The sequence below is a fragment of the Bombina bombina genome, chromosome 2 (assembly GCF_027579735.1).
Source record: "Bombina bombina isolate aBomBom1 chromosome 2, aBomBom1.pri, whole genome shotgun sequence".
Taxonomy (NCBI): Eukaryota; Metazoa; Chordata; class Amphibia; order Anura; family Bombinatoridae; genus Bombina; species Bombina bombina.
The window spans coordinates 526,165,945-526,188,391 of NC_069500.1; the positions used below are offsets into that span (position 1 = coordinate 526,165,945).

The window sequence follows — 22,447 nt, forward strand, 5'->3', positions numbered from 1 at the left end:
GATTAGGGGTGTTTAGACGTGGTGTTTATGTTAGAGTGTCAGGTTTAAACTGTATTTTTTCCCCCCATAGACATCAATGGGGCTGCGCTACGGAGCTTTTCATTCCACGATCGCAGGTGTTAGACTTTTTTCTGACCCGCTCTCCCCATTGATGTCTATGGGGAAAGCGTGCACGAGCACGTCAAAACAGCGCTTGAATTGTGTGCGGCATGGAGCTTATAAGCACCATATCGCATGCACGAGCCGGCTGTTTGAAAACTTGTAATGGCTGCACTATAGAGGGTTAAATAACACAACTTTTGTTGCGTTCGTAATTTCCCTATAGCGCGCATAACTCATAATCTAGTTGATAGAGAATAAAGTAAAGTTGGAATAAAATTATTTTTTAAATTTCCTTCCATAAGGCAGGGACAGTCCACGACTTCATTCCTTACTGTTGGGAAATATAACACTTGGCCACCAGGAGGAGGCAAAGACACCCCAGCCAAAGGCTTAAATATCCCTTCCACTTCCCCTATCATTCTTTGCTTTTCGTCACTATAGGAGGTGGCAGAGAAGTGTCAGACGATTTTGGATAGTCTTGTAATGGGTATGTTCCTTTTAAGAAAAGACTGGAGTTTTAAGTAATCATGTCAACCTCTCAGTGAGAGTATTGAGGAAAGTTAGAGTCTGGAGATGCAGAGAAAGTTTTCTGCGAACCCATCCAGACTGTCTCTAACAACTCCTGAGCAGTGTTGACAAGTTTCACTGCTTGCTGCTACACACTCAAGTCCATGTCAGAAGCGCTGCTGCAAGACTGTCACACTTGAGAGGCTGTGCCTGTTCCACAGCATGGATCATGGAAGGTAAGACTGTTTTTTATATATACAATTTAAAATGCTATAAAGGGTCACAGTGTGGCTCCTTTATACCTCATTAGGATCAAGGGTTAATATCTCCTTCAGGGAGATTATTTGAACAGTTTGGAGATTTAAATCTGCTTGATGTGAGAGTTTTTTAGGCTCATAGACTGTGTGTTGTTGTTTTGTTTTTTTTGGCTTGGAACAAACAGGTTTCACCATAATAGCTTGGCGCCCTTTTTCATAGCAGGGAATGTCTGTCTTACGTACCACGTGTCCGGGTGCAGTCTCTTTCATTTCCTAAGATCCTGCTGCAGACATCACTCCTGAGGAGAGCTTTTTCACTGTTAGCTGTCTGGGTCTAGGAGGTGGTGAGTGCCCCAGCCATTGGGAGTATAAGGTGCCGTTTTTTTAAATAAAAGCGTTTCTTTTTTATTGTCCTTCTGTTGGTATATACAAAGCTATGGAGGACTCTGATACTACATTAGAAGGTTCCGCTCCTTCTGTACTGATTAATAATTCCTGTTTATATTGTGAGGAGGCTGTGGTTTGCCCGCCTGCTCAATTTTGTTCCATTTGCCTAAACACTTTTCTAAAGTCTAAGAAGGGAGGCAAGCCTGCTAATACTCTACTCTTAGCGCCATTAGCCCTTCTGAGACGTTTACTTCTCAGGAATCTGGGTCCAGAGAAATTACTACCCTTTCTACATCACCCGCTCCACATGCAGTTCCCCGCGGCTCAACTAATCCTCCATCTGTAGGGGACTTTTTTCCAGCTGACTTTACCTTGCAGTTACAATCGGCAGTGTCTGCTGCCCTGAGTTCCTTACCTTGCTCTAACAAACGCAAGAGAAAGGTTAAACATACTTCTCCTGACCTAGAGTCATCTAAATATTTGTCGGATTTAGCTACTATATCCCAGCTATCCAAGGATGAGTTAACCTCTGTAGCTTCAGAGGGTAAACTTTCTGAGTCAGAGACTTCAGTTACTAAACCTCCTTCAGCGGAGGTTGAGCATCTGCATTTTTTATTAAAGGAGGCTCTGTCTACTCTAGAGGTTCCAGAGGCTACACTCCCTTAGGAGCCCAAGATCCCTAAATTAGACAGGGTTTGCGAAGATAGGAAGGTCCCTCTGACTTTTCCTGTGCCAGTTAAGATGGCGAACATTATTAGTAACGAATGGGAAAGAGTAGGAACCTCTTTTTCCCCCTCGTCTACTTTTAAAAAATTATTCCCGGTCCCTGACTCTCAATTAGATTTGTGGGGCTCCATCCCGAAGGTGGATGGCGCTATCTCCATGCTGGCTAAGCATACTACTATCCCTCTGGAGGATAGTTCTTCTTTTAGAGAGCCTATTGATAAAAAAATGGAAACTTTTCTGAGGAAGATGTTTCAACATACAGGGTTTTTATTTCAGCCAGCGGCAGCTGTAGCCGCGGTTGCTGGAGCAGCTACCTACTGGTGCGACACTCTGTCGGAGCTTATTGAGGTGGAGACTCCCCTCAAGGATATTCAGCAGAGAATTAAGGCACTGAGAATTGCTAACTCCTTCTCTGTGATGCAATAATGCAGATTATTCGCATAAATGCAAAGCCTGCTGGCTTTGCGGTTCTAGCCCGCCGGGCTCTCTGGTTGAAGTCTTGGTCTGCGGATATGACTTCTAAACTCAGACTCCTTTCTCTTCCCTTCAAGGGGAAGATTTTATTCGGTCCAGGGCTGGACTCTATTATCTCTATGCTTACCGGAGGGAAAGGTGCCTTCCTACCGCAGGATAAGGAGAATAGGCCTAAGGGATGGCAACTGTCTAATTTCCGTTCCTTTCGTGCTGACAAGTCGTAACAACAGCAGTCCTCATCCAAGTCCGAGCAGCCCAAGAATATTTGGAAGCTGGCTCACTCCTGGAATAAGAGACTAAGAAGTCCGCCTAGAACAAATCGACATGAAGGGGCAGCCCCCGATCCGATCGAGTAGGAGGCAGACTGTCTCTTTTTTCAGAAGCTTGGTTCCAGGATGTACAGGATTCTTGGGTCCTAGAGGTTGTATCTCAAGAATACAGGATAGGATTCAAGTCTCATCCGCCCAGTGGCAGATTCCTACTCTACAGTCTTTTGACAAGACCAGAAAAGAGGGCTGCCTTCTTAGGTTGCGTACGGGATCTCTCCTCTCTAGAAGTAATTGTCCCGGTACCTACAGCAGAAAGAGGTTTGGAGTTTCTGAGTGTCTATACAAGTTTCTGAGTGTTCCCTCTTTCAAGATGGAAACAATACGGTCAATCCTGCCTCTGGTTCAGGAAGGACAGTTTATGACCACAATAGACCTGAAGGATGCATACATTCACATGGAACATTTTCAGTTCCTGAGGTTTGCTTTTCTGGATCAGCACTTCCAGTTCATAGCTCTTCCGTTTGGCCTAGCTACTGCTCCAAGGATATTTACAAAGGTTCTGGGGGCTCTTCAAGCCGTTGCCAGAATACAAGGTATTGCAGTAGCGCCTTACCTGGACGATATCTTGGTACAGGCACCATCTTTTCATCTAGCGGAAGAACATTTGGAGTCCCTTCTCAGTCTTCTTCGATCACATGGATGGAAGATAAACTTGGAAAAGAGTTCTCTTACTCCAAGTACAAGGGTGTATTTCCTGGGAACTATAATAGACTCCATATCCATGAGAATATTCCTCACAGATCAGAGACTTCTAACTTCTGCATGTCTTGCCCTCCAGGCCTCCTCAAGACCCTCAGTGGCGCAGTGTATGGAGGTAATCAGACTCATGGTGTCCTGCATGAACATCATTCCTTTTGCCAGATTCCATCTCAGACCCTTACAACTATGCATGCTGAGACATTGGAACAGCGTCCATTCAGATGTCTCAGCAAATTGTGCTGGACAGCCTGTCAAGAGACTGTGGAGCCGTTTGGGGTGCCAAAAAGGCACAAGGTCTGTGGACTCAGGAGGAGTCCTCCCTTCCGATCAATATTTTGGAACTCCAGGCAATCTTCAATGCGTTGAAGGCTTGGCCGCTTCTGGGTTTGTCCCAGTTTATCAATTCCAATCAGACAATATAAGCTCGGTTTCCTATATCAACCATCAAGGGGGAACGAGAATCCTTGGCGATGAGAAGTATCTCCGATGCTAGAGTGGGTGGAGACTCACAAATGTATGCTATCAGTGATCCACATTCCGGGTGTGGACAACTGGGAAGCGGACTTCCTCAGTAGACAATCCTTTCACCCAGGGGAATGGTCTCTTCACCCCAAGGTGTTTGCAGAGATATGCAGTGAATGGGGGATGCCGGAGATAGATCTCATGGCATCCCACCTCAATACCAAGATACCCAGGTACGTGTCGAGGTCGAAAGATCCTCAGGCAGAATTGATAGATGCCCTGTCAGTACCATGGAGGTTCAGTCTCATATATCTTTTTCCTCAATTACCGATTCTCCCTCGTGTGGTGGCTCGCATCAAGCATGAGCGAGCATCTGCGATTCTGATTGCTCCATCATGGCTGCGAAGGACGTGGTTTGCGGATCTGGTGGGGATGTCCTCATCTCCTCAGTGGAGGTTACCTTGTCGCAGAGATCTGCTGATATAGGGTCCCTTAGTTCATCAAAATCAAGATTCTCTAAAGCTAACTGCGTGGAGATTGAACGCTTAGTCTTAGCCAAAAGAGGGTTCTCTAAGAGGGTTATTGACACTCTGGTTCAAGCTTGTAAGCCAGTTACTCTTCGTATCTACCATAAAGTGTGGAGGACTTTTTTGTACTGGTGTGAAGAGCGTGGCTTTCCTAGCATAAGGTTAAGGTTGCCAGAATTTTAGCTTTCCTCCAGGATGGACTGGAGAAGGGCCTATCTGCTAGTTCCCTGAAGGGACAGATATCAACCCTATCGGTGTTACTGCACAAAAGATTGGCTGAGCTTCCGGATTTGGTTAAGGCTCTGGCTAGGAGCAGACCCGTGTTTAGATCTGGGGCTCCGCATTGGAGCCTCAATCTTGTTCTTAGTGTTTTGCAGCAGGCTATGTTTGAGCCTATGCATATTGTTGACATTAAATTGTTTTCTTGGAAGGTTCTTTTTTTGTTGGCTATTGCCTCTGCACGTAGAGTTTCTGAGATTTCTGCTTTGCAATGGGATCCCCCTTATCTGGGTTTTTTGATGCTGATAAGTCGGTTTTACGCACTTAACTAGGGTTCCTCCCTAAGGTGGTGTTGAATTGTAACATTAATCAAGAAATTGTTGTTCCTTCCTTGTGTCCAAATCCTTCTTCAGCGAAGGAGCGTTTGCTTCATAATCTAGATGTGGTTCATGCCTTGAAGTTCTATCTTCAGGCTACTAAGGAATTCAGACAATCTTCCTCTTTGTTTGTCATCTATATGGGGAAGCATAAGGGGCAGAAGGCTACTACGACTTCTCTATCTTTCTGGTTGAGGAGTGTCCTCCGCTTAGCTTATGAGACAGTGGGACGACAGCCTCCTGAGAGGATAACGGCTCATTCCAGTAGAGCAGTGGCTTCCTCTTGGGCTTTTAAGAACAAAGCCTCAATGGATCAGATTTGTAAGGCGGCTACCTGGTCCTCCTTACACACTTATTCTAAATTTTACAAGTTTGATGTGTTTGCTTTGGCTGAAGCAGCTTTCGGGAGAAAAGTTTTGCAGGCTGTGGTGTCCTCAGAATAGGATCCGCCTCTTTTTTCTGTTCCCTCCCGTTATTCATTCAGTGTCCTCTGGAGCTTGGGTATAGTTTTACCAACAGTAAGGAATTAAGTTGTGAGCTCTCCCTTCCTTATGGAAGGAAAACATAATTTATGCTTACCAGATAGATTCCTTTCCTTCCTGGCAGGGAGAGTCCACTACCCCGCCCATAATTTTTTTTTTTGATGGGCGGCTCCCTTTTTATGTTATTTCTTCTGGCACCTTTTATACCCTGATGTTTCTCCTATTTTTCTTTGTTCCCTCGGCAGAATGACAGGGGAATAGGGGAAGTGGGAGGGATATTTAAGCCTTTGGCTTTGGTGTCTGCCTCCTCCTGGTGGCCAGGTGTTGTATTTCCCAACAGTAAGGAATGAAGTCGTGCCACCAATAAGCAAGCATAACCCAGGTTCTGAACCAAAAATAGGCCGGCTCCTAAGCTTTACATTCCTGCTTTTTAAATAAAGAATCATTCAATAAAAAATTTGGATTTAGTATCCATTTAACCATCCACCTTGAATCAGAAATATATACTTAGTAAGAACAAGTATGCAAAATTGTTTCCAGTGTTTGAAAATGTATTTAAATATGTGTGCTATTTACATGATGTGTAGATTATTTCCTGAGACTCCTTTCTTACAGGCTGGAGAGAGTGTTCGCGATGATGCTGTGTCACACCTTATTAACCTGATAAGCGGAGCCTCTGAGTTACATGGTTACATTGTGCAGAGACTGTACAAAGCAGTGCGGGAAGACATATCTCAGGTGAGGTCAAGAAGGAAGAATGAGAGAGATTTTGGAATGATAGAAAGAAAACATACATAGAGAAGTGACACTAATATTTAGTAAAAGGAACATGAAACGCAAAATCTTTCTTTCATGATTCAGATAGAACATACAATATTAAAAAAAAACACTTCAAATTTACTTCATTCACTTGGTATCCTTTGTTGAATGAGCAGTAATGCACTACTGAGAGCTAGATGAACACATCTGGTGAGCCAAAAACTATAGCAATATATGTTCAACCACCAATCAGTAGCTAGCTCCCAGTAGTGCATTGCTGCTCCTTAGCCTACCTAGGTATGCTTTTCAACAAAGGGTACCAATAGAACAAAGCAAATTAGATATTAGACTGTAATTAGAAAGTTAAAGTTATTTAAAACTGCATGTTCTATCTGAATCATTTGGGGTTTCATAGGGAACAAATTCCAGTGAGCAAAAAACCCATAAGAAGTGAATAATAACAGAGAAGACTAATGAGGAAGTGGCAGCAGAGGATGGAGAGAGCATATAAGGGAGGAAGGAACGTGGTGAGCTTATGACCAGTGTTGTAGCCAATCGTGTCTTCTCTATGCAGCAACCTCTGGTACAAGTAGCTTCATGGTGCATTGGGGAATATGGGGATCTTCTACTTTCTGGCTCATGTGAGGAGGAGGAGCCTGCACAGGTATGATCTGTCCTCACACATATAATAATGACAATGAAACTGCAACAGGTGACAATGACAAAGATTTATGTCCTGATCTATCCAGGTGACAGAAGATGAGGTTCTGGATATACTGGAGGGGGTGCTACATTCTCACATCTCCTTACCCAGTACACGGGCTTACACACTGACTGCGATCATGAAACTGAGCACGCGTTTCAAGCAAACCATAAAGTGAGTATTACAGTGGTGCTGTGAAGCAAGCTAGAAATAAAAGGGAACATATTCTAGTTCGTTACAATTTGTCTTTTCAAACCATCAAATTGCACTTGTGTGTTTGGCTTCCTTTTTGTGGCAGTAGACGTGTGTCTGTATTAGTTAGGTAAGGGACCTGATTTATGTAAAATATTTGAATGTTGTTTTTTCATTTACCAGAACATTTTATTTTATAATTAACATACATTTTTAAAGGGACAGTAAAGCCACTATTAAATTTAAATTGAATGGATAGACCAAAACATTTGAAATTACTTTCCAATGTACTTCTCTTATCAATTTTGCTTAGTTCTCTTAGTATCCTTTCTTAAAGAGTAATCTTAGGTGCAGGGCCAGACTGGGAAATCAGACCGGCCCTGGAAATTTTTGCCCAGCCTCCACCCCTTACCTTGGCTGCCAATTTTGTCCTCTGTTCTAAGGGGCCACTTATCTGCCCCAAAGGCCCCATTCCCTCAACAAGAACAGAGCTGCCTTGACTAAATGCACTACGCATGCGCACAAGGCTCGCTCAGTGACCACCCTGCCCAAAGAATGTGCCCCGGTATTTCAGTGGGCCAACCCGGCACTGCCTAGGTGAGTTCAGAGCATGCACATGTCTTTAGCTACCTGGCAGCAGTGTTTGCAACAATGTATATAGCAATGTTATATATAGTTATACATAGTTGCAAACACTAATGCCATAAAGGGTCATAGACACGTCTACACTCCTAAATTCCTATCAGCCTACCTCAGTTTATTCTAGTGGTGGCTGGTCCATAGGGGCAGCTTGTGCAGTGCCCCACAAAAAAAGATGCAATGCTGTGCCCCTCATAAATCATGTTTTACATATACTGAAAATGTATGGTATATATCCTTTAAATAATGTCAAAACTGCTTGCAATACCTACATTCTGCAGTCCACATTTGAAAATTTTGCTAGTCTATTTACATTCTAATGTAAACCTGCAGCCTATATCAAATGGTCTGTATCCAGAGCAGTAATGAAAACTGCCCTTGATTTAAATCCTATAGTATACAGTGTGCATTCCTTATTTCCAATTGCATTAATCTGAGACTAAAACATTAGGGTTTGGGGCATCTGAATGCTTAGACCTGCTGCTCCAGAAACTATCAAACTGTAAGGCTGAGAGACTGAGTGGGCGGGACAGCAGCAGTGAGGAAAAACAGAGAAGCACGGACAGGCTGAAGCCGGTGTTCTGGGAAAACAGCGAACTTGTGAAAACAGTGAACCACGTCACTTCCTGTGATGTAGCATCAGCTGTTTCACAAACTTTGGCCGTAATGCGCATGCGTTCTAGCGTCATTACCTACCTGGCCGCATACGTCACTGCTACAATTTTGAGAGCCGTGAAATTCCTGGACCCTTTGAATACCGTTATACCCAATTACACAAAAATGTTTTCTGAGAATAAAATTTTAAAAGGGAGCACCTGTCCATGCATGCGCATTATGGCCAAAATTTGTGAAACAACTGATGCCACGTCACAGGAAGTGACGTGGTTCGCTGTTTTTACAAGTTTGCCTTTTTCCCAGAACACCGCAATGTGCAAGTATGTCTGAGTAGAAGTGTGTGTTTTGTAAATGTTATTGCTGAATGTAAGTTTGCAATATGTGTAGCTATGGTTTAATTTAACCCTTTCCTGACATGAGTAATGTGTCTACATTAAAACAAAGTTATTGTGATATTGTTTATTACTGCACCCTGGTCCTGTGTCTCCAAGATTGTGAGAGTACAATCTCTTCAAAGCCTATCTATCTATCTATCTATCTATCTATCTATCTATCTATCTATCTATCTATCTATCTATCTATCTATCTATAATTTATTTATATATGTGTGTGTATGTCACACATATACATGTGTTGAGAAGGCATTTTCTTTTCTGTAAAGGGGAGGAGATTAAGGAGTGGCCAAGCTGCCCCACAATCTATAAATTCACCAGCCACCACCATATTATTTTTCTACAAAGGATACCAAGAGAACAAATCAAATTTTGAAATAAGTAGAAAGTTGTTTAGAATGTCATGCTCTGTCCAGTCCAATTAAAGGGACACTGAACCCAATTTTTTTCTTTTGTGATTCAAATAGAGCATGAAATTTTAAGCAACATTCTAATTTTCTCCTATTATCAATTTTTCTTCGTTCTTTTGCTATCTTTATTTGAAAAAGAAGGCATCTAAGCTTTTTTTTTTGGTTCAGAACTCTGGACAGTACTTTTTTATTGGTGGATGAATGTATCCACCAATCAGCAAGGACAACCCAGGTTGTTCACCAAAATTGGGTCGGCATCTAAACTTACATTCTTGCATTTCAAATAAAGATACCAAAGGAATGAAGAAAATTTGATAATAGGAGTAAATTAGAAAGTTACTTAAAATTTCATGCTCTATCTGAATCACGAAAGTAAATTTGGGTTCAGTGTCCCTTTAAGTTTATTTTGACTCTACTGCCCCTTTAAAATAGAGACACTAAAGTCAAAATTAATTGATTCATATAGAGCTTACAATTTTTAAAAAAAATTCCAATTTATTTCCATTATCAAATTGTGCTCAAATTTTTATTTTTTTTATTTTGTTATTTTAATTTTTTATTGAGGACTAAAAGCAGTTACAGAACAGAGGGGAAAGAATTTTGCATACATTTACATCATATCTGATCTGGCTTGAACAATAAATGTTATATTCCTAATTTTTCTTACCCCAGATTTAATGCTATGGGTCTCTCTTGGTCCTTATAAGTTGTTTTCGTCTGCTTCCAGGGGTTGGTATTTAACACAAAAAGGAAATGAACACAAAAAGAAAGGATGCATCTATAAGAGGATAACATTGTTATAACAAAACCATTTAAATGATAATGATGCATTTACCAAAATAAAAAAACTAACTCTAACAAAAACCTAAGCTACCCATTGCCCTGAAAAGGGCATTTGTATGGGCATTGCCCTTAAAAGGGTATTTAGCTCTTTTGCATTGCCCTGAAATGGGCATGCAGCTCTTTTATGAAAAGCCCAAACCCTAAACTAAAAAAAAAAAAATCCAAAAAAAAAACCTTAAAAAACCTATCACTAACCCCCGAAGATCCACTTACAGTTTTTAAAGTCCCGCTTGAGCACTCTTCATGCAGGCGGTGAAGTCCTCATCCAGGCGGCCTCGTCTATCTTCATCCAGGCGGCGAGAAGTCTTTATCCAGACGGCCTCTTCTATCTTCATCCTGGCGGCGCGGAGCAGGTCCATCCTGAAGACATCCGGCGTGGAGCATCCTCTTCATTCAGACGCCACCGTACACTGAATCTTCAATGCAAGGGAAGCGATTCAAAATGCCGTCCCTTGCATTCCTATTGGCTGATTTGATTTTGGAAATTCAAATCAGCCAATAGGATGAGAGCTACTGAAAACCTATTGGCTGTTCAAATCAGCCAATAGGATGACTATTGGCTGTTCAAATCAGCCAATAGGATGAGAGCTTCTGAAATTCTATTGGCTGTTCAAATCAGCCAATAGAATTTCAGTAGCTCTCATCCTATTGGCTGATTTGAACCGTATGAAGAGGATGCTCCACGCCGGATGTATTCAGGATGGACCCACTCTGCGCCGCCGGGATGAAGATAGAAGAGGTCGCCTGGATGAGGACTTCGCCGCCTGGATGAAGATCGTTCAAGTGGATCTTTGTGGGGTTAGTGATTGTTTTTTTTGGGGTGGTTTTTTTTTTTAGTTTAGGGTTTGGGCTTTTCGTAAAAAGAGCTGCATGCCCTTTTCAGGGCAATGCAAAAGAGCTAAATGCTCTTTTAAGGGCAATGCCCATACAAATGCCCCTTTTAGGGCAATAGGTAGCTTAGGTTTTTTTTAGATAGTTTTTTTTATTTTGTGGGTTTGGGGGAGGTGGGGGTTGGTAATGTTAGTGGGTCTTTTTTTTCAGGTAAAAGAGCTGTTTAACTTAGGGCAATGCCCTACAAAAGGCCCTTTTAAGGGCTATTGGTAGTTTATTCTAGATTAGACTTTTTTATTTTGGGGTGTTTTTTTTTTTTTAAAGGGTATTAGAATAGGAATAATTTTTATTGTTTTATATAATTTCATTGCTTATTTTTTGTAATGGTAAGTTTTTTTATTTTTAGTAATGTTAGGTTCTAGTGTAAGGTAGCTTAGGTTTTATTTCACAGGTAAGTTTTGTATTTATTTTAACTAGGTAGTTAGTAAATAGCTACTAACTATTTACTAACTAGTCTACCTAGTTAAAATAAATACAAACTTACCTGTGAAATAAAAATAAAACCTAAGCTAGCTAAAATATAACTATTAGTTATATTTTAGCTAGCTTAGGTTTTATTTCACAGGTAAGTATTTAGTTTTAAATAGGAATTATTTAGTTAATATTTGTAAGTTTAATTTAGCTATATTTTAATTATGTTAAAGTTTAGGGTGTGTTAGGGTTACATTAGGGTTATGGTTAGGTTTAGGATTAGGCATAGGGTTACGTTAGGGTTAGGTTTAGGGGTTAATATAGTTTCATTTAGGTTGTTGCGATGTGGGGGGCTGACGGTTTAGGGGTTAATAGGTTTATTTAGTGGTAGTGATGTGGGAGGCCAGAGGTTTAGGGGTTAATAACTTTATTTAGTTGCGGCGATGTCGGGAGCGGCGGAATAGGGGTTAATAGATTTTATTATAGTGTGGGTGATGTTGGGGTGCAGGGGAATAGGGGTTAATAACTTTAGTATAGTGGCGGCGATTTTGGGAGTGGCAGATTAGGGGTTAATAGCTTTATTTAGGTGGCGGCGATATCGGGGGCGGCAGATTAGGGTTAATAACATTATGTAGGTGGCGGCGATGTCGGTGGGGGGCAGAATATAACTCCTGCCATGCAGATGTGGAGTCACAGCGCAGCAATATATGGTTTTATCTCGAGTGCCGTTCGGTTTCACGTATATTATTACCTGCATGGTGAACGGACTTCTGGGACTGAGCTTGCCGCTCACTGTACATTTCGTCCCCATCAATCTCATTAGACTCGTCTTACAAAGCTGCTGATCTTCCTTCTATTAAAAGTGCTGGAAAATGTAGTAGCACAAAAATATAACCGAAATTACTCACGGCTGACAATTATCAGTATTAGGTGTTGACTGGGGACATTAACTATAGTTGACTTGAACATCTTAACAGCAAGTACATGAGTGATGTGATTAGATTATATTGAAACTGGAATTTTACTCCCTTGCAATAACAAGTGTCTATATACATTATTTTTGTTAATACTACCAGACAGCAAAGTTTACAACCATAGTAGAATCCAATATTAATTGCCAAGAGCAGGGGTTGAAATGATGCAGTTCTAATCTCAGGGACCTCATATAATTACTATTTATGTGAAAGGCACCAGCTGGTTCAACAGCACAGTGCAAGGTTCAGTGTATATGTGTATGTGTGTGTGTGTGTGTATATATATATATATATATATATATATATATAAGAACTCAGAAAGGGAGGGCACTCTCAGGATTTGTCTGAGACGGTACTATCTTGTGGTATCAGCATGCCTGTGAGGGTTGTTAGTTGTGATTTGAGTATGGCTTGTGCCGGGATGTTACAGTATGATTAGGGTTAGCTTGTGATACGGGGTACCGGGCTCCTTTTATAGTGAATGGTGCGAGTAGTTAGCCATGGATGGATTATGGGTTGTTTTTTATCTCTAAACGGGCCATGTGTCTGTGCAAACCGGTTCACAAATTCCGATTATCCTAATATTTTGAAGGTATAATCTAGATTTTATTAAAGACACAGAGACGAGTATTTTTGCATTCTCTTTCTTTACTACTCAATGCAGCTTTTAAAAGTAACAGAATGACATAAACAAACATATTAAAACAGCATAGAAAACAGATAACCACAATAAGTAGCTAGAGATAGAGCTAACTTATAACTCCAAGAAAAAAGTGACAAATCAGAGAAGGAATAGTGACCATAAACTGTCCAATAAGCAGCCAGACTTCCTCTTTCTTGACTGATGCTCACCAATGGAAAAAATTTTAGAACTAGCAACAGTCCAAAAAGTCCCAAACAGACCAAAACATATGCATAACAGTTGAAAGTTTGATTGAAGAGAAACTTGTGAGATAAGAACTTAATTGCAGAAGATGACTTGGATCTAAGGGTACTTGCAAGGTGAAAATCCTCTTAAACAGAAGGTAAAAATCCCGATTTAAGGAAAGGATTTCTTTCAGATGGAAACTGTCGAAATAAGAAAAAATAAGTAATAACAATATAAAAATTCTTAAAGGGAGGGTATCAAACATAATTGAGGTGGGAAAATACTCGTCTCTGTGTCTTTAATAAAATCTAGATTATACCTTCAAAATATTAGGATAATCGGAATTTTATTACAAGACCAGAGACTCCTATTTTTGCAAGTTTAAAGCACATTAATCATAGCATAAACCATTTAAGAAAATAAGTTAAGTGAGGCATGTTGAATGGGTCTGAAATAAAATTGTTTAAAAGTAGAGTCTGAAGACCAATCTGCCGCATCCAAAATCCGCTGAAGCGGAGCAGACTTCAAAAAGGCTTTAGAAGCAGCAGAACCTCTAACTGAATGGGCTGAGAAAGAAATATCGATCCCAGCTTCTTTCATGACCCATTTAACCCATCTCGCTATAGAAGTAGAGGATACGGCAGCATGAGGGGGAATAAAGGAAATTAAAAGTTGGTTATTAGAAGGTTTTCTAAAAGGTAAAGTTCTGGATTCATAAGATTTCAAACATTCAACCACACAAAGGGTAGGTTCAGAAGGAAGGTAAGGGTAAAAGATAGATGTGGAAAGGGTTTTAGTTCTTCGTGAAATGAAAAAGGTAACACCCTCCGGAGAGAAGCGTTTAGAATTCCAATCTAGGGCTTTAACGTCAGAAACTCTTCTGAAAGAAATTAGGCAAAGAAGAGTGGCGAGTTTAGCTGTGAGTTGTTTAAAAGATAATGAAGCATTATGTGGCCAAGACTTAAAAAGGGAAAAAATTAAATCCACATCCCAGAAAAATTCATGTTTAGGAACTGGAGGTCGTTTTAGTCTCATGGCTTTGAGGATCCTACAAACTAAAGGATGTTTACCTACAGAAACATTGTTAATCAAATTATGTCTAGCAGAAATAGCTGAGCGATGGACATTGATAGTTCTATATGCTAAACCTAAATCAAAAAGGTGTGATAAATAATTAATAATGTCAGTTAAATCTGAAGAAATGGGATCCAGATTCCTTTGCAAGCACCAGCTAGATCATTTAGACCAAGCGGCAAAGTAGCATCTACGAGTGCCCGGGGCCCAAGATTCCTGAAAGAGGGATCTTGCTCCAGCCGAAAGGCCTCGGAGAGCCCAGGGTCCCCTGAGATCATCCATGCTACCAGGAGAAGAGAACCTTGAAGGACTAGATCGTGATAATTGCCCTCTGGATCCGTAAGAAGATGGGGAAGACAAGGAAGAAGAATCGGGAGATCGATGGACATTTCCAGAAGGGATGGATACCATGACTGTGTCGGCCAAAGGGGGGTCACAATCATTAGACGAAGGAGATCCCTGCGGACAATTGAGATTGTCCTCGGGATCATCGAGAATGGAGGAAACGCGTAGACCCCTTGACGCGGCCATGGATGGAGAAAAGCATCCATGGCAGCTGCTTCCGGGTCCGGGCGCCAGCTGAAATAAGGAAGAATCTGAAAATTGGTCCTGGATGCAAAAAGATCCAAACAAAAGGGACCCCTGAGAGATTGGAGAGAGAGAAAAAGACTCCTGTCCAATTTCCAATCGCTGAAATCCGTCAAATGACGAGATCCCCAGTCCGCCATTGAATTCGCTTGTCCTGGAATATATTCTGCTCTGACTGAAATGTTCCTGTCCAAACAAAGATGAATAAAATCTTTGGTGATATTGGACAGGTCCCTGGACTTGGTGCCTCCCAAACGATTGAGATACTGCACCGCAGATATATTGTCCATGCGCAGTAAAATAGAAACTGGAGAAGAAAACTTTGCAAAACTCTTGACTGCAAACGAGCCAGCCAATAATTCTAAACAATTTATGTGAAAGCGTTTTTCTTCCAGAGTCCATTTGCCACCTGTGATGGAAGGACCGCAACGAGCTCCCCAGCCTGAAAGGCTGGCATCGGATTCGATGATGAAATCCGGTGTTTTGCCAAAAATGGCTCTTCCGTTCCAGGCCTCTAAATGCGAAAGCCACCAAGAAAGTTCTTCTTTCGCTTCTGGAGATATGGGAATCAAATGAGAGTAGGAAAAACCTTTTCTCAAATGAAGGATTTTCAATCTTTGAAGTTCGCGATAATGAAGAGGGGCAGGAAAAATAGCCTGAATAGAGGATGAAAGTAACCCTACTATCCTGGCTATAGTTCTGATGGGGACTGAGTCTTTGGATAAAGTTTTGGAAATCTCTTTCTTTATATTCTTCACTTTGTCTAATGGGAGACTCAAAGTGGAAAGGATTGTATCTATCTTGAAACCTAAAAAGATTAAAGATTTGGTAGGAACCAGAACTGATTTCTGTTTGTTTACTATGAAACCTAGAGATTCCAAAAGGGAGATTGTGGAAAGCAGATGATTTTGGAGTGAGAGAAAATTCTGGTCCATAATAAGAATGTCGTCCAAATAAATAATTAGACGGACACCTCGAAGTCTCAAACAAGCTATTACAGGTTTGAGTAATTTTGTGAAAATCCAAGGAGCAGAGGATAGGCCGAAAGGAAGACAGGTGAAATTCCAAAACTGATCTTCCCAACGGAAGGTTAAAAATTTCCAGTGCTCTTGAGCGATTGGTACGGTTAAATAGGCGTCTGTGAGATCTAAACGAACTAGCCAATCGTTTTCCCTTAGACATTCTATTAATAAATGAATGCCTTCCATCTTGAAATGATGGTAAACAGCGTAAGCATTTAAAGATTTTAGATTTATAACAGGTCTGAATTGGTTGTTTTTCTTTTTGACAAGAAAAAGATTGCTTAAATAACAATTTTGAGGATGATGGACCGGAAGAATAGCTTTTTTGGAAAAAAGGGAAAAAATTTCTTTTTGAACCAGAATTTTGTCTTTTTGGGAAAAATGAATTGGTTGTGGAAATTTTATTTGAATGGGAAGGGAAATAAATTCTATGAAAATTCCTGACACCGCTTGAAGAACCCAAGGGTCGGAAGTGATTGAAGCCCAGTTTAGGGCAAACAAAGCAATTCTGCCACCAATTCTGTTTTGGGAAGAAGGAATCTGAGAGGGAACTAATAATCTTACCTGGAGCTTGTCTTGATCTTGATCTACCCCTGAAGCCTCTTTGGTTCCAAGGGCGGCTCCTTGCTGGGAAGAAAGTTGTTGAGGTTGAAGGCTCTTGGAAACTTCTGTTGAATTGATACTGATGTTGGGTAGAATAATAGGGTTGATGGGACTGGTTATAATGAGACCTGGATAGGAATGGTTTAAGGCCCGGGAAAGCGGCCTCTGCCTCTCCCGGCCCTGTCAGAGAAACTCTGATTAGGGTAAAAAATCTTTTTAACAGAAGTTTTAACCTTATTGAGATTTGAAAAGGTGTTCACATATTGATTGAGCTCTTTCAAATAAGAGTCACCAAATAACAACCCATTGTCGTCCGGGGATATTTCATTGGAAGCGAAATCTGATATTTTTGGATCGATTTTTCGCAATATATTTCGTCGTCTCTCTAGGGTCATGGCAGCATTTGTATTACCTATAAAACATAGGAGCCGTTGGACCCATTCTCTGACAACATATGGGTCCAGTGGGGCATCCTCTGCAACACCCTGTTCTGATAATTCGAATAACTTGGTCAGGGGACCTATGGAGTCTAACAATTTGTCCTGACAAATCCTCCAGGATCTATCAATTCCTTTTTTAACCTTGTAACCTGGGGCACCAATGAACTTAAGGATTTTAGGGTCAACCTCAGGGGTAATTGATGCATTTTTAGGGAGTAAGGGGCGAGGGCATTCTGCCCTCATCTTATTGCGAGTCTGCTTCTTTAAAGGTTTCCTGAGCTGGAAATCGATAAATTTTGCCACCTCTATATTGGGGCACCATTCCGCAGAGCGGGGATGGTGAAGTTCATCAGGATTAAATCTTGGTATACCCAGACAATCAGTGAATTCTGTCTCCTCCTCAATATATTCTTTTAATTTTTTTATGCATTTTCTTATGCCTTTTAATAGCAGGGGTATAATCTGAGTTTTCAGATTCCACATCTATAGAATCTGAGTTTAAATCTGTATAACTACCATCCTCAGAGTTGTTATCATCAGAGGATGATTTTTCAACATTATTTACATTTTCTTTAAATATTGTACTTGTGTTAGTATCTCCCATTTGGACACCCTTGGGATTCAGGGTTCTTTTAGCAGCAGTTTTTGTTCCCGTGCTGCGAGGAATTGCGGTGTCAGACAAAAGCTGACGAGATTTTGTAATAAGCTTTTTGCTGGCAATTACAGAAATTGAGGGATTTTTTCTCTTTAAAGATTTTTTAGTTTCTTTAATGCCCATTAATGAAGACATTTTATTGAAAAGATTGTTCATTGAAGAATCAATCATAATTTGAACAGTCTGTGCTGTTAAAGGAGGAGAACTTTCTGGGTTTTCAGACATTTTATAAAAACTAAAAAAAAATTATTTATAATTTAAATAAAACTTTTATAAAGTTCCTTAATAAATTAAAAACACAAATTTAAATATATTAGGTAATACTTTGAACAATATATGAAAATACCATTCATTTATATGTAATAATACTTAAAGTGTTTTAACATATATTAAAACCGCTTAACAATTAAATAAATAACTTGTTAATAAAAGTATTACCACAAGATGGCAATGCAAGCAAAGAAATGGTTTGCAAAATAACTTGATTTAGTCTCTGAGGGAAAATGGCAACAAATGTTGCCGGTCGTGAGGTGAGACTAACTCAGACTGACTGAGAAGGCAAGACACGTCAGACTGAGGGGGCGGGAAGGGAAGTCCGGCCCACAAAATGGCGACCGGAACATTTAGTGAGAGTGAGAAGATGGAGGAGAGTGACTGACTGAAAAACACTTCAGCAGGAAAACGGAAAAACCGGAGGTAATGGGGAGTTTTATTAGGGAAAAGGCAAAACCGGAGGGGATGTAAGACGAAGGCAAACAGTTAAAAATAGCAAAAGCCCAAAAACGGAGGCAAATTTAAAACATTTCCTAAATACAAGCATAAACAAAACAGTAAATTGGGGCAAACTTATACAAACTATGAGTGCTAGGATTAAATAAACGAAAAAATATAATATATATTGAAAAGAAATAACAAACTGAATAAAACTTTAAACTTTATTAGAGATAAAATTTATAATACTTATCTTGACTGAGCAGCAAAAAGAAAGAGGAAGTCTGGCTGCTTATTGGACAGTTTATGGTCACTATTCCTTCTCTGATTGGTCACTTTTTTCTTGGAGTTATAAGTTAGCTCTATCTCTAGCTACTTATTGTGGTTATCTGTTTTCTATGCTGTTTTAATATGTTTGTTTATGTCATTCTGTTACTTTTAAAAGCTGCATTGAGTAGTAAAGAAAGAGAATGCAAAAATAGGAGTCTCTGGTCTTGTAATAAAATTATCTGTGGTTAATGGGAAGCACTCCGATGCGCATCGCAAGTAGCGATTTACATCAGCTGAGAGAAGATGACGGTCTGACACACCTCTGTAACTGACCTATCAGAGACAGGAGGTGTGGGTATATATGGCTTCCGGCTTTGGACACGTGCATCTGTTTTCCCCGGTGTGTTGAACACGGCTCTGTATCCCAATGTGAGGTAAGTGTGTAGTAAACTTTGGGCATGAAGTTATACCTGTTGTATGTTTACCCTCACTTCAATGGCTGCATTTTGTAGAGCTAGTAAGCTTTCTGCTCACTTTATCTTATGGGTAAAAAAAAATTTGGTCATACAGTTAATGTTGCTGCGGACATATTTCAGAGGTAGCAGAGGATTTAATTTTCTTTGTTCCCCGGTGTATTGAACACGCCTGGGTGTGCCAATGTCAGGTTAGGGTGTTGGAAACTAAGGGCATGATGTTATATCGGTTGTAATTCAATCCTCATTGTTTGGCTGCAGTACGTAGGGCTAGTATGCTCTCTGCTTACATTAGCGTATGGATACAATTTTGGGTCATATAATTAATATTGCTGCGGTCACATTGCAGAGTTAGCTGAGTATTTAAGTTTCATTTTTTCGCTACATTGCTCCATACCAGATACTCTTAGAGCTGTCTCAGTGTATAGGCTTACTATTTGAAGTTTCTGTAAGCATAAAGATTGGGTACTTATGGGCATCCGGGCTAATAATGGTTGTAGGTTGATGTTAGACTACATATTTTTACATCGGGTATGGGTTAGTGATCTCAGTTCACTAACAGTGTATTTGATTATCAGGCTCTTTAATTGGGCTGCTTATCATTAGGGATGTTCTCTTAACTCTATCCATTGTGGTTCACAGGATATTAGTTTAGATCTGTGTGGCTTGTATATTTTCAATTAGCACTCGAGGGTATTGATGTTAATGTGTACCACATGGATATTGGGTACATTTTGATTATGACCTGGATATATTGGTCTCTATAAGTAATTTAGTAACCCATGCTTGAGCGCTGGCAGTGACTAACCCGGGTGTGGGCCGTAAGGGCCATCTTAGATACAGTGGTCTGTAATTGGCTATTGTGAAGGGGTGTAAGTGGTGATATGTAACTTAATTGCGGCATTTAGCAGCAAAATGCCCTACTTGGTGCAGACCGCGGGGGTTGAGTCCATTGAGATTGGTAATCTTAAACCAGCCGTGCACAGTATTTAAGGTGTACACAAGGTGGAGCCTTTACAAATACTAAGCTTTGCATACCTAAACGTGTTGGCGTTTTTCTTACTGAGTTACTAGGTTTTATCACGCCAGGCCATATCCTCGATGATCTGGGGTTACACTGGGGTTAAACTGTTTCAGTTTTGCTGAATTTCCTTGTTTGATTTGTTGGGTTGCCTTGATTTTATTTATTTTCATGCTATGCATTTTGGTGATGGGGGTATGTGTTATTTTTAATGTTGTACTGGCAAATATTGGATGTTTTTTCTTTTCTTCAACAGTTTTTTGCTTGTCTTGATGAAGGCTTCTATGTAAGCCGAAACGTCGACCTACGACCTAACTATGTTGTTACTATGAATAATAAACAAATTTCTATTTGCTGATATGCAATTCACACAAATCCTGAGAGTGCCCTCCATTTCTGAGTTCTTATCTACATTACTATAGAGGATTGCACCCAGGTCCTGAACTAACTACCAAAGTTGGAGTGCTGGAACACGTGCTATATATGTGTGTGTGTGTGTCATGATCAGAACAATGGATGTAAAATCTATTCTGGTGGGAAGCAGTGTTTGCTCAGTACACAGAAAGTTATGTAAAGCAAACATGCTGGCATGTATTGAGGATGTTCGTCCCTGCACTGTGGTGTGATAACAGTGATACAAATAACAATATATGATGATCATATGAACATCTTAACAGCAAGTACGTGAGTGATGTGGCTAGATGATATTGAAACTGGAATTTTACTCCCTTGCAATAACAAAATTAGCAAAGGTACCGACCTGAGCTCTAAGTGACTCCACTCCAGCCCAGCCCGTTTTCACTGCCAGTCTGCTACTAATAGCTGTGAGTGTGTGAAGACTTTGCCTAACCCAGCAGATCATGTGTACATGTGCGGCTGGTGGAAAACGTCAAGTAACGTCGGTGGTAAGCCGCCCAGAATTTTTTTTTAAAATCCACACAGTCAGTGCAGCGGCAAGTGCCGCCCCCAAAATTTGCCGCCCTAGGCACGGGCCTTGTAGGCCTGGCCCTTAAAGGGACAGTATACACTAATTTTCATATAACTGCATGTAATAGACACTACTATAAAGAATAAGATACACAGATACTGATATAAAATCCAGTATAAAACTGTTTAAAAACTTACTTAGACACTCTCAGATTAGCTCTGTTGAAAAGGTAGCTGGAAAGCCCACTGCAAGTGGGAAATAAGACACTCCCCCCTCCCCCTTCTTTTGCATATGAAAAGACCCTTAACACAAACAGGAGCAAGCTAAAGTAGGTAGCTCACGGTATTCTCATAAAACTTTGGGGCTTGGTTAGGAGTCTGAAAATCAGAGCAATGTTATTTGAAAATAAGAAAAACTATACATTTTTGTTTAAAAAAAACTTTATGGGCTATATAAATAGATCATCTACAAAACATTTATGCAAAGAAAAAATGAGTGTATAATGTCCCCTGAGCTGAGGGTATGTTTTTAGTCTGCTGGGATGTCGCCACACAATGGGGTGGTTGCAGATAGAATGGGGTTATCTCTTGATGTGAGAGTCTCTTCTGGCGCTGGGGTGATACAGGAGCGCTCATGGCCGGTGCCCCACACTGCTGAGAGATTGTGTCTGAAGCTCTCTTCATAATAGTAGGTATTCGATACGTTATGTGCAAGTCCTTCAGGGAATCCCATGGGGCTTTTTACAGCAAATTTAATAGGTGGTTTTCTAGCCTTTCCATGTAGTGGTCTATACGTACTAAAAAGCGGTCTCCTCTCTCTGCAGCCATGTTTGCTATGTAGTAGCAAGGTGTGTGTAAGTTTTACTTTCTCCTCTTCTCTTAGAACCTTTTCGTTGTGCAGTTCAGCAATGATAAATAATATTAAATATTTATTGCCGGTATTTCCGGTTAAGGAAAATCCCCCGGGGATCCGGGGGGGGGGGGGGGCTGGGGAGCAGTGTCTGTGAGATTACTGCCGCTACAGGCCTCTGCTGTCCAACTCCATCTCTGGGCTCATTAATACAGCAGTTTTGATTAAATCTTTAGTAGGTGAAGTGAGGAAATACAATATTGATCGTATTATTAAATATTTATTGCCGGTATTTCCGGTTAAGGAAAATCCCCGGGGGGGGGGGGGGAGCGGTGTCTGTGAGATTACTGCCGCTACAGGCCTCTGCTGTCCAACTCCATCTCTGGGCTCATTAATACAGCAGTTTTGATTAAATCTTTAGTAGGTGAAGTGAGGAAATACAATATTGATCGTATTATTGATAGGAGCTGTAAGTTGATATCAATAATTGGCAGATTATTATACTTTCACCCCGAGCTCTAGAAGTGTGCGACTGCTCAGAGCCGCTGCTAGGATACGCCCCCTGTGC

General features: G+C 40.7%; 1 protein-coding gene across 3 annotated transcripts in view; it reads left to right on the forward strand.

Moving 5' to 3' along the window:
* The window catches only part of AP1G2 (adaptor related protein complex 1 subunit gamma 2), a 123,690-nt gene that overhangs the window by 75,465 nt on the left and 25,778 nt on the right, over positions 1–22,447 (forward strand). For all 3 annotated transcript variants that reach the window (XM_053702318.1, XM_053702319.1, XM_053702320.1), the window contains exons 15-17: positions 6,164–6,286; positions 6,882–6,971; positions 7,057–7,184. In XM_053702318.1, coding sequence (XP_053558293.1) covers positions 6,164–6,286; positions 6,882–6,971; positions 7,057–7,184 — 341 coding nt within the window. The remainder of the gene's footprint in view (positions 1–6,163; positions 6,287–6,881; positions 6,972–7,056; positions 7,185–22,447) is intronic.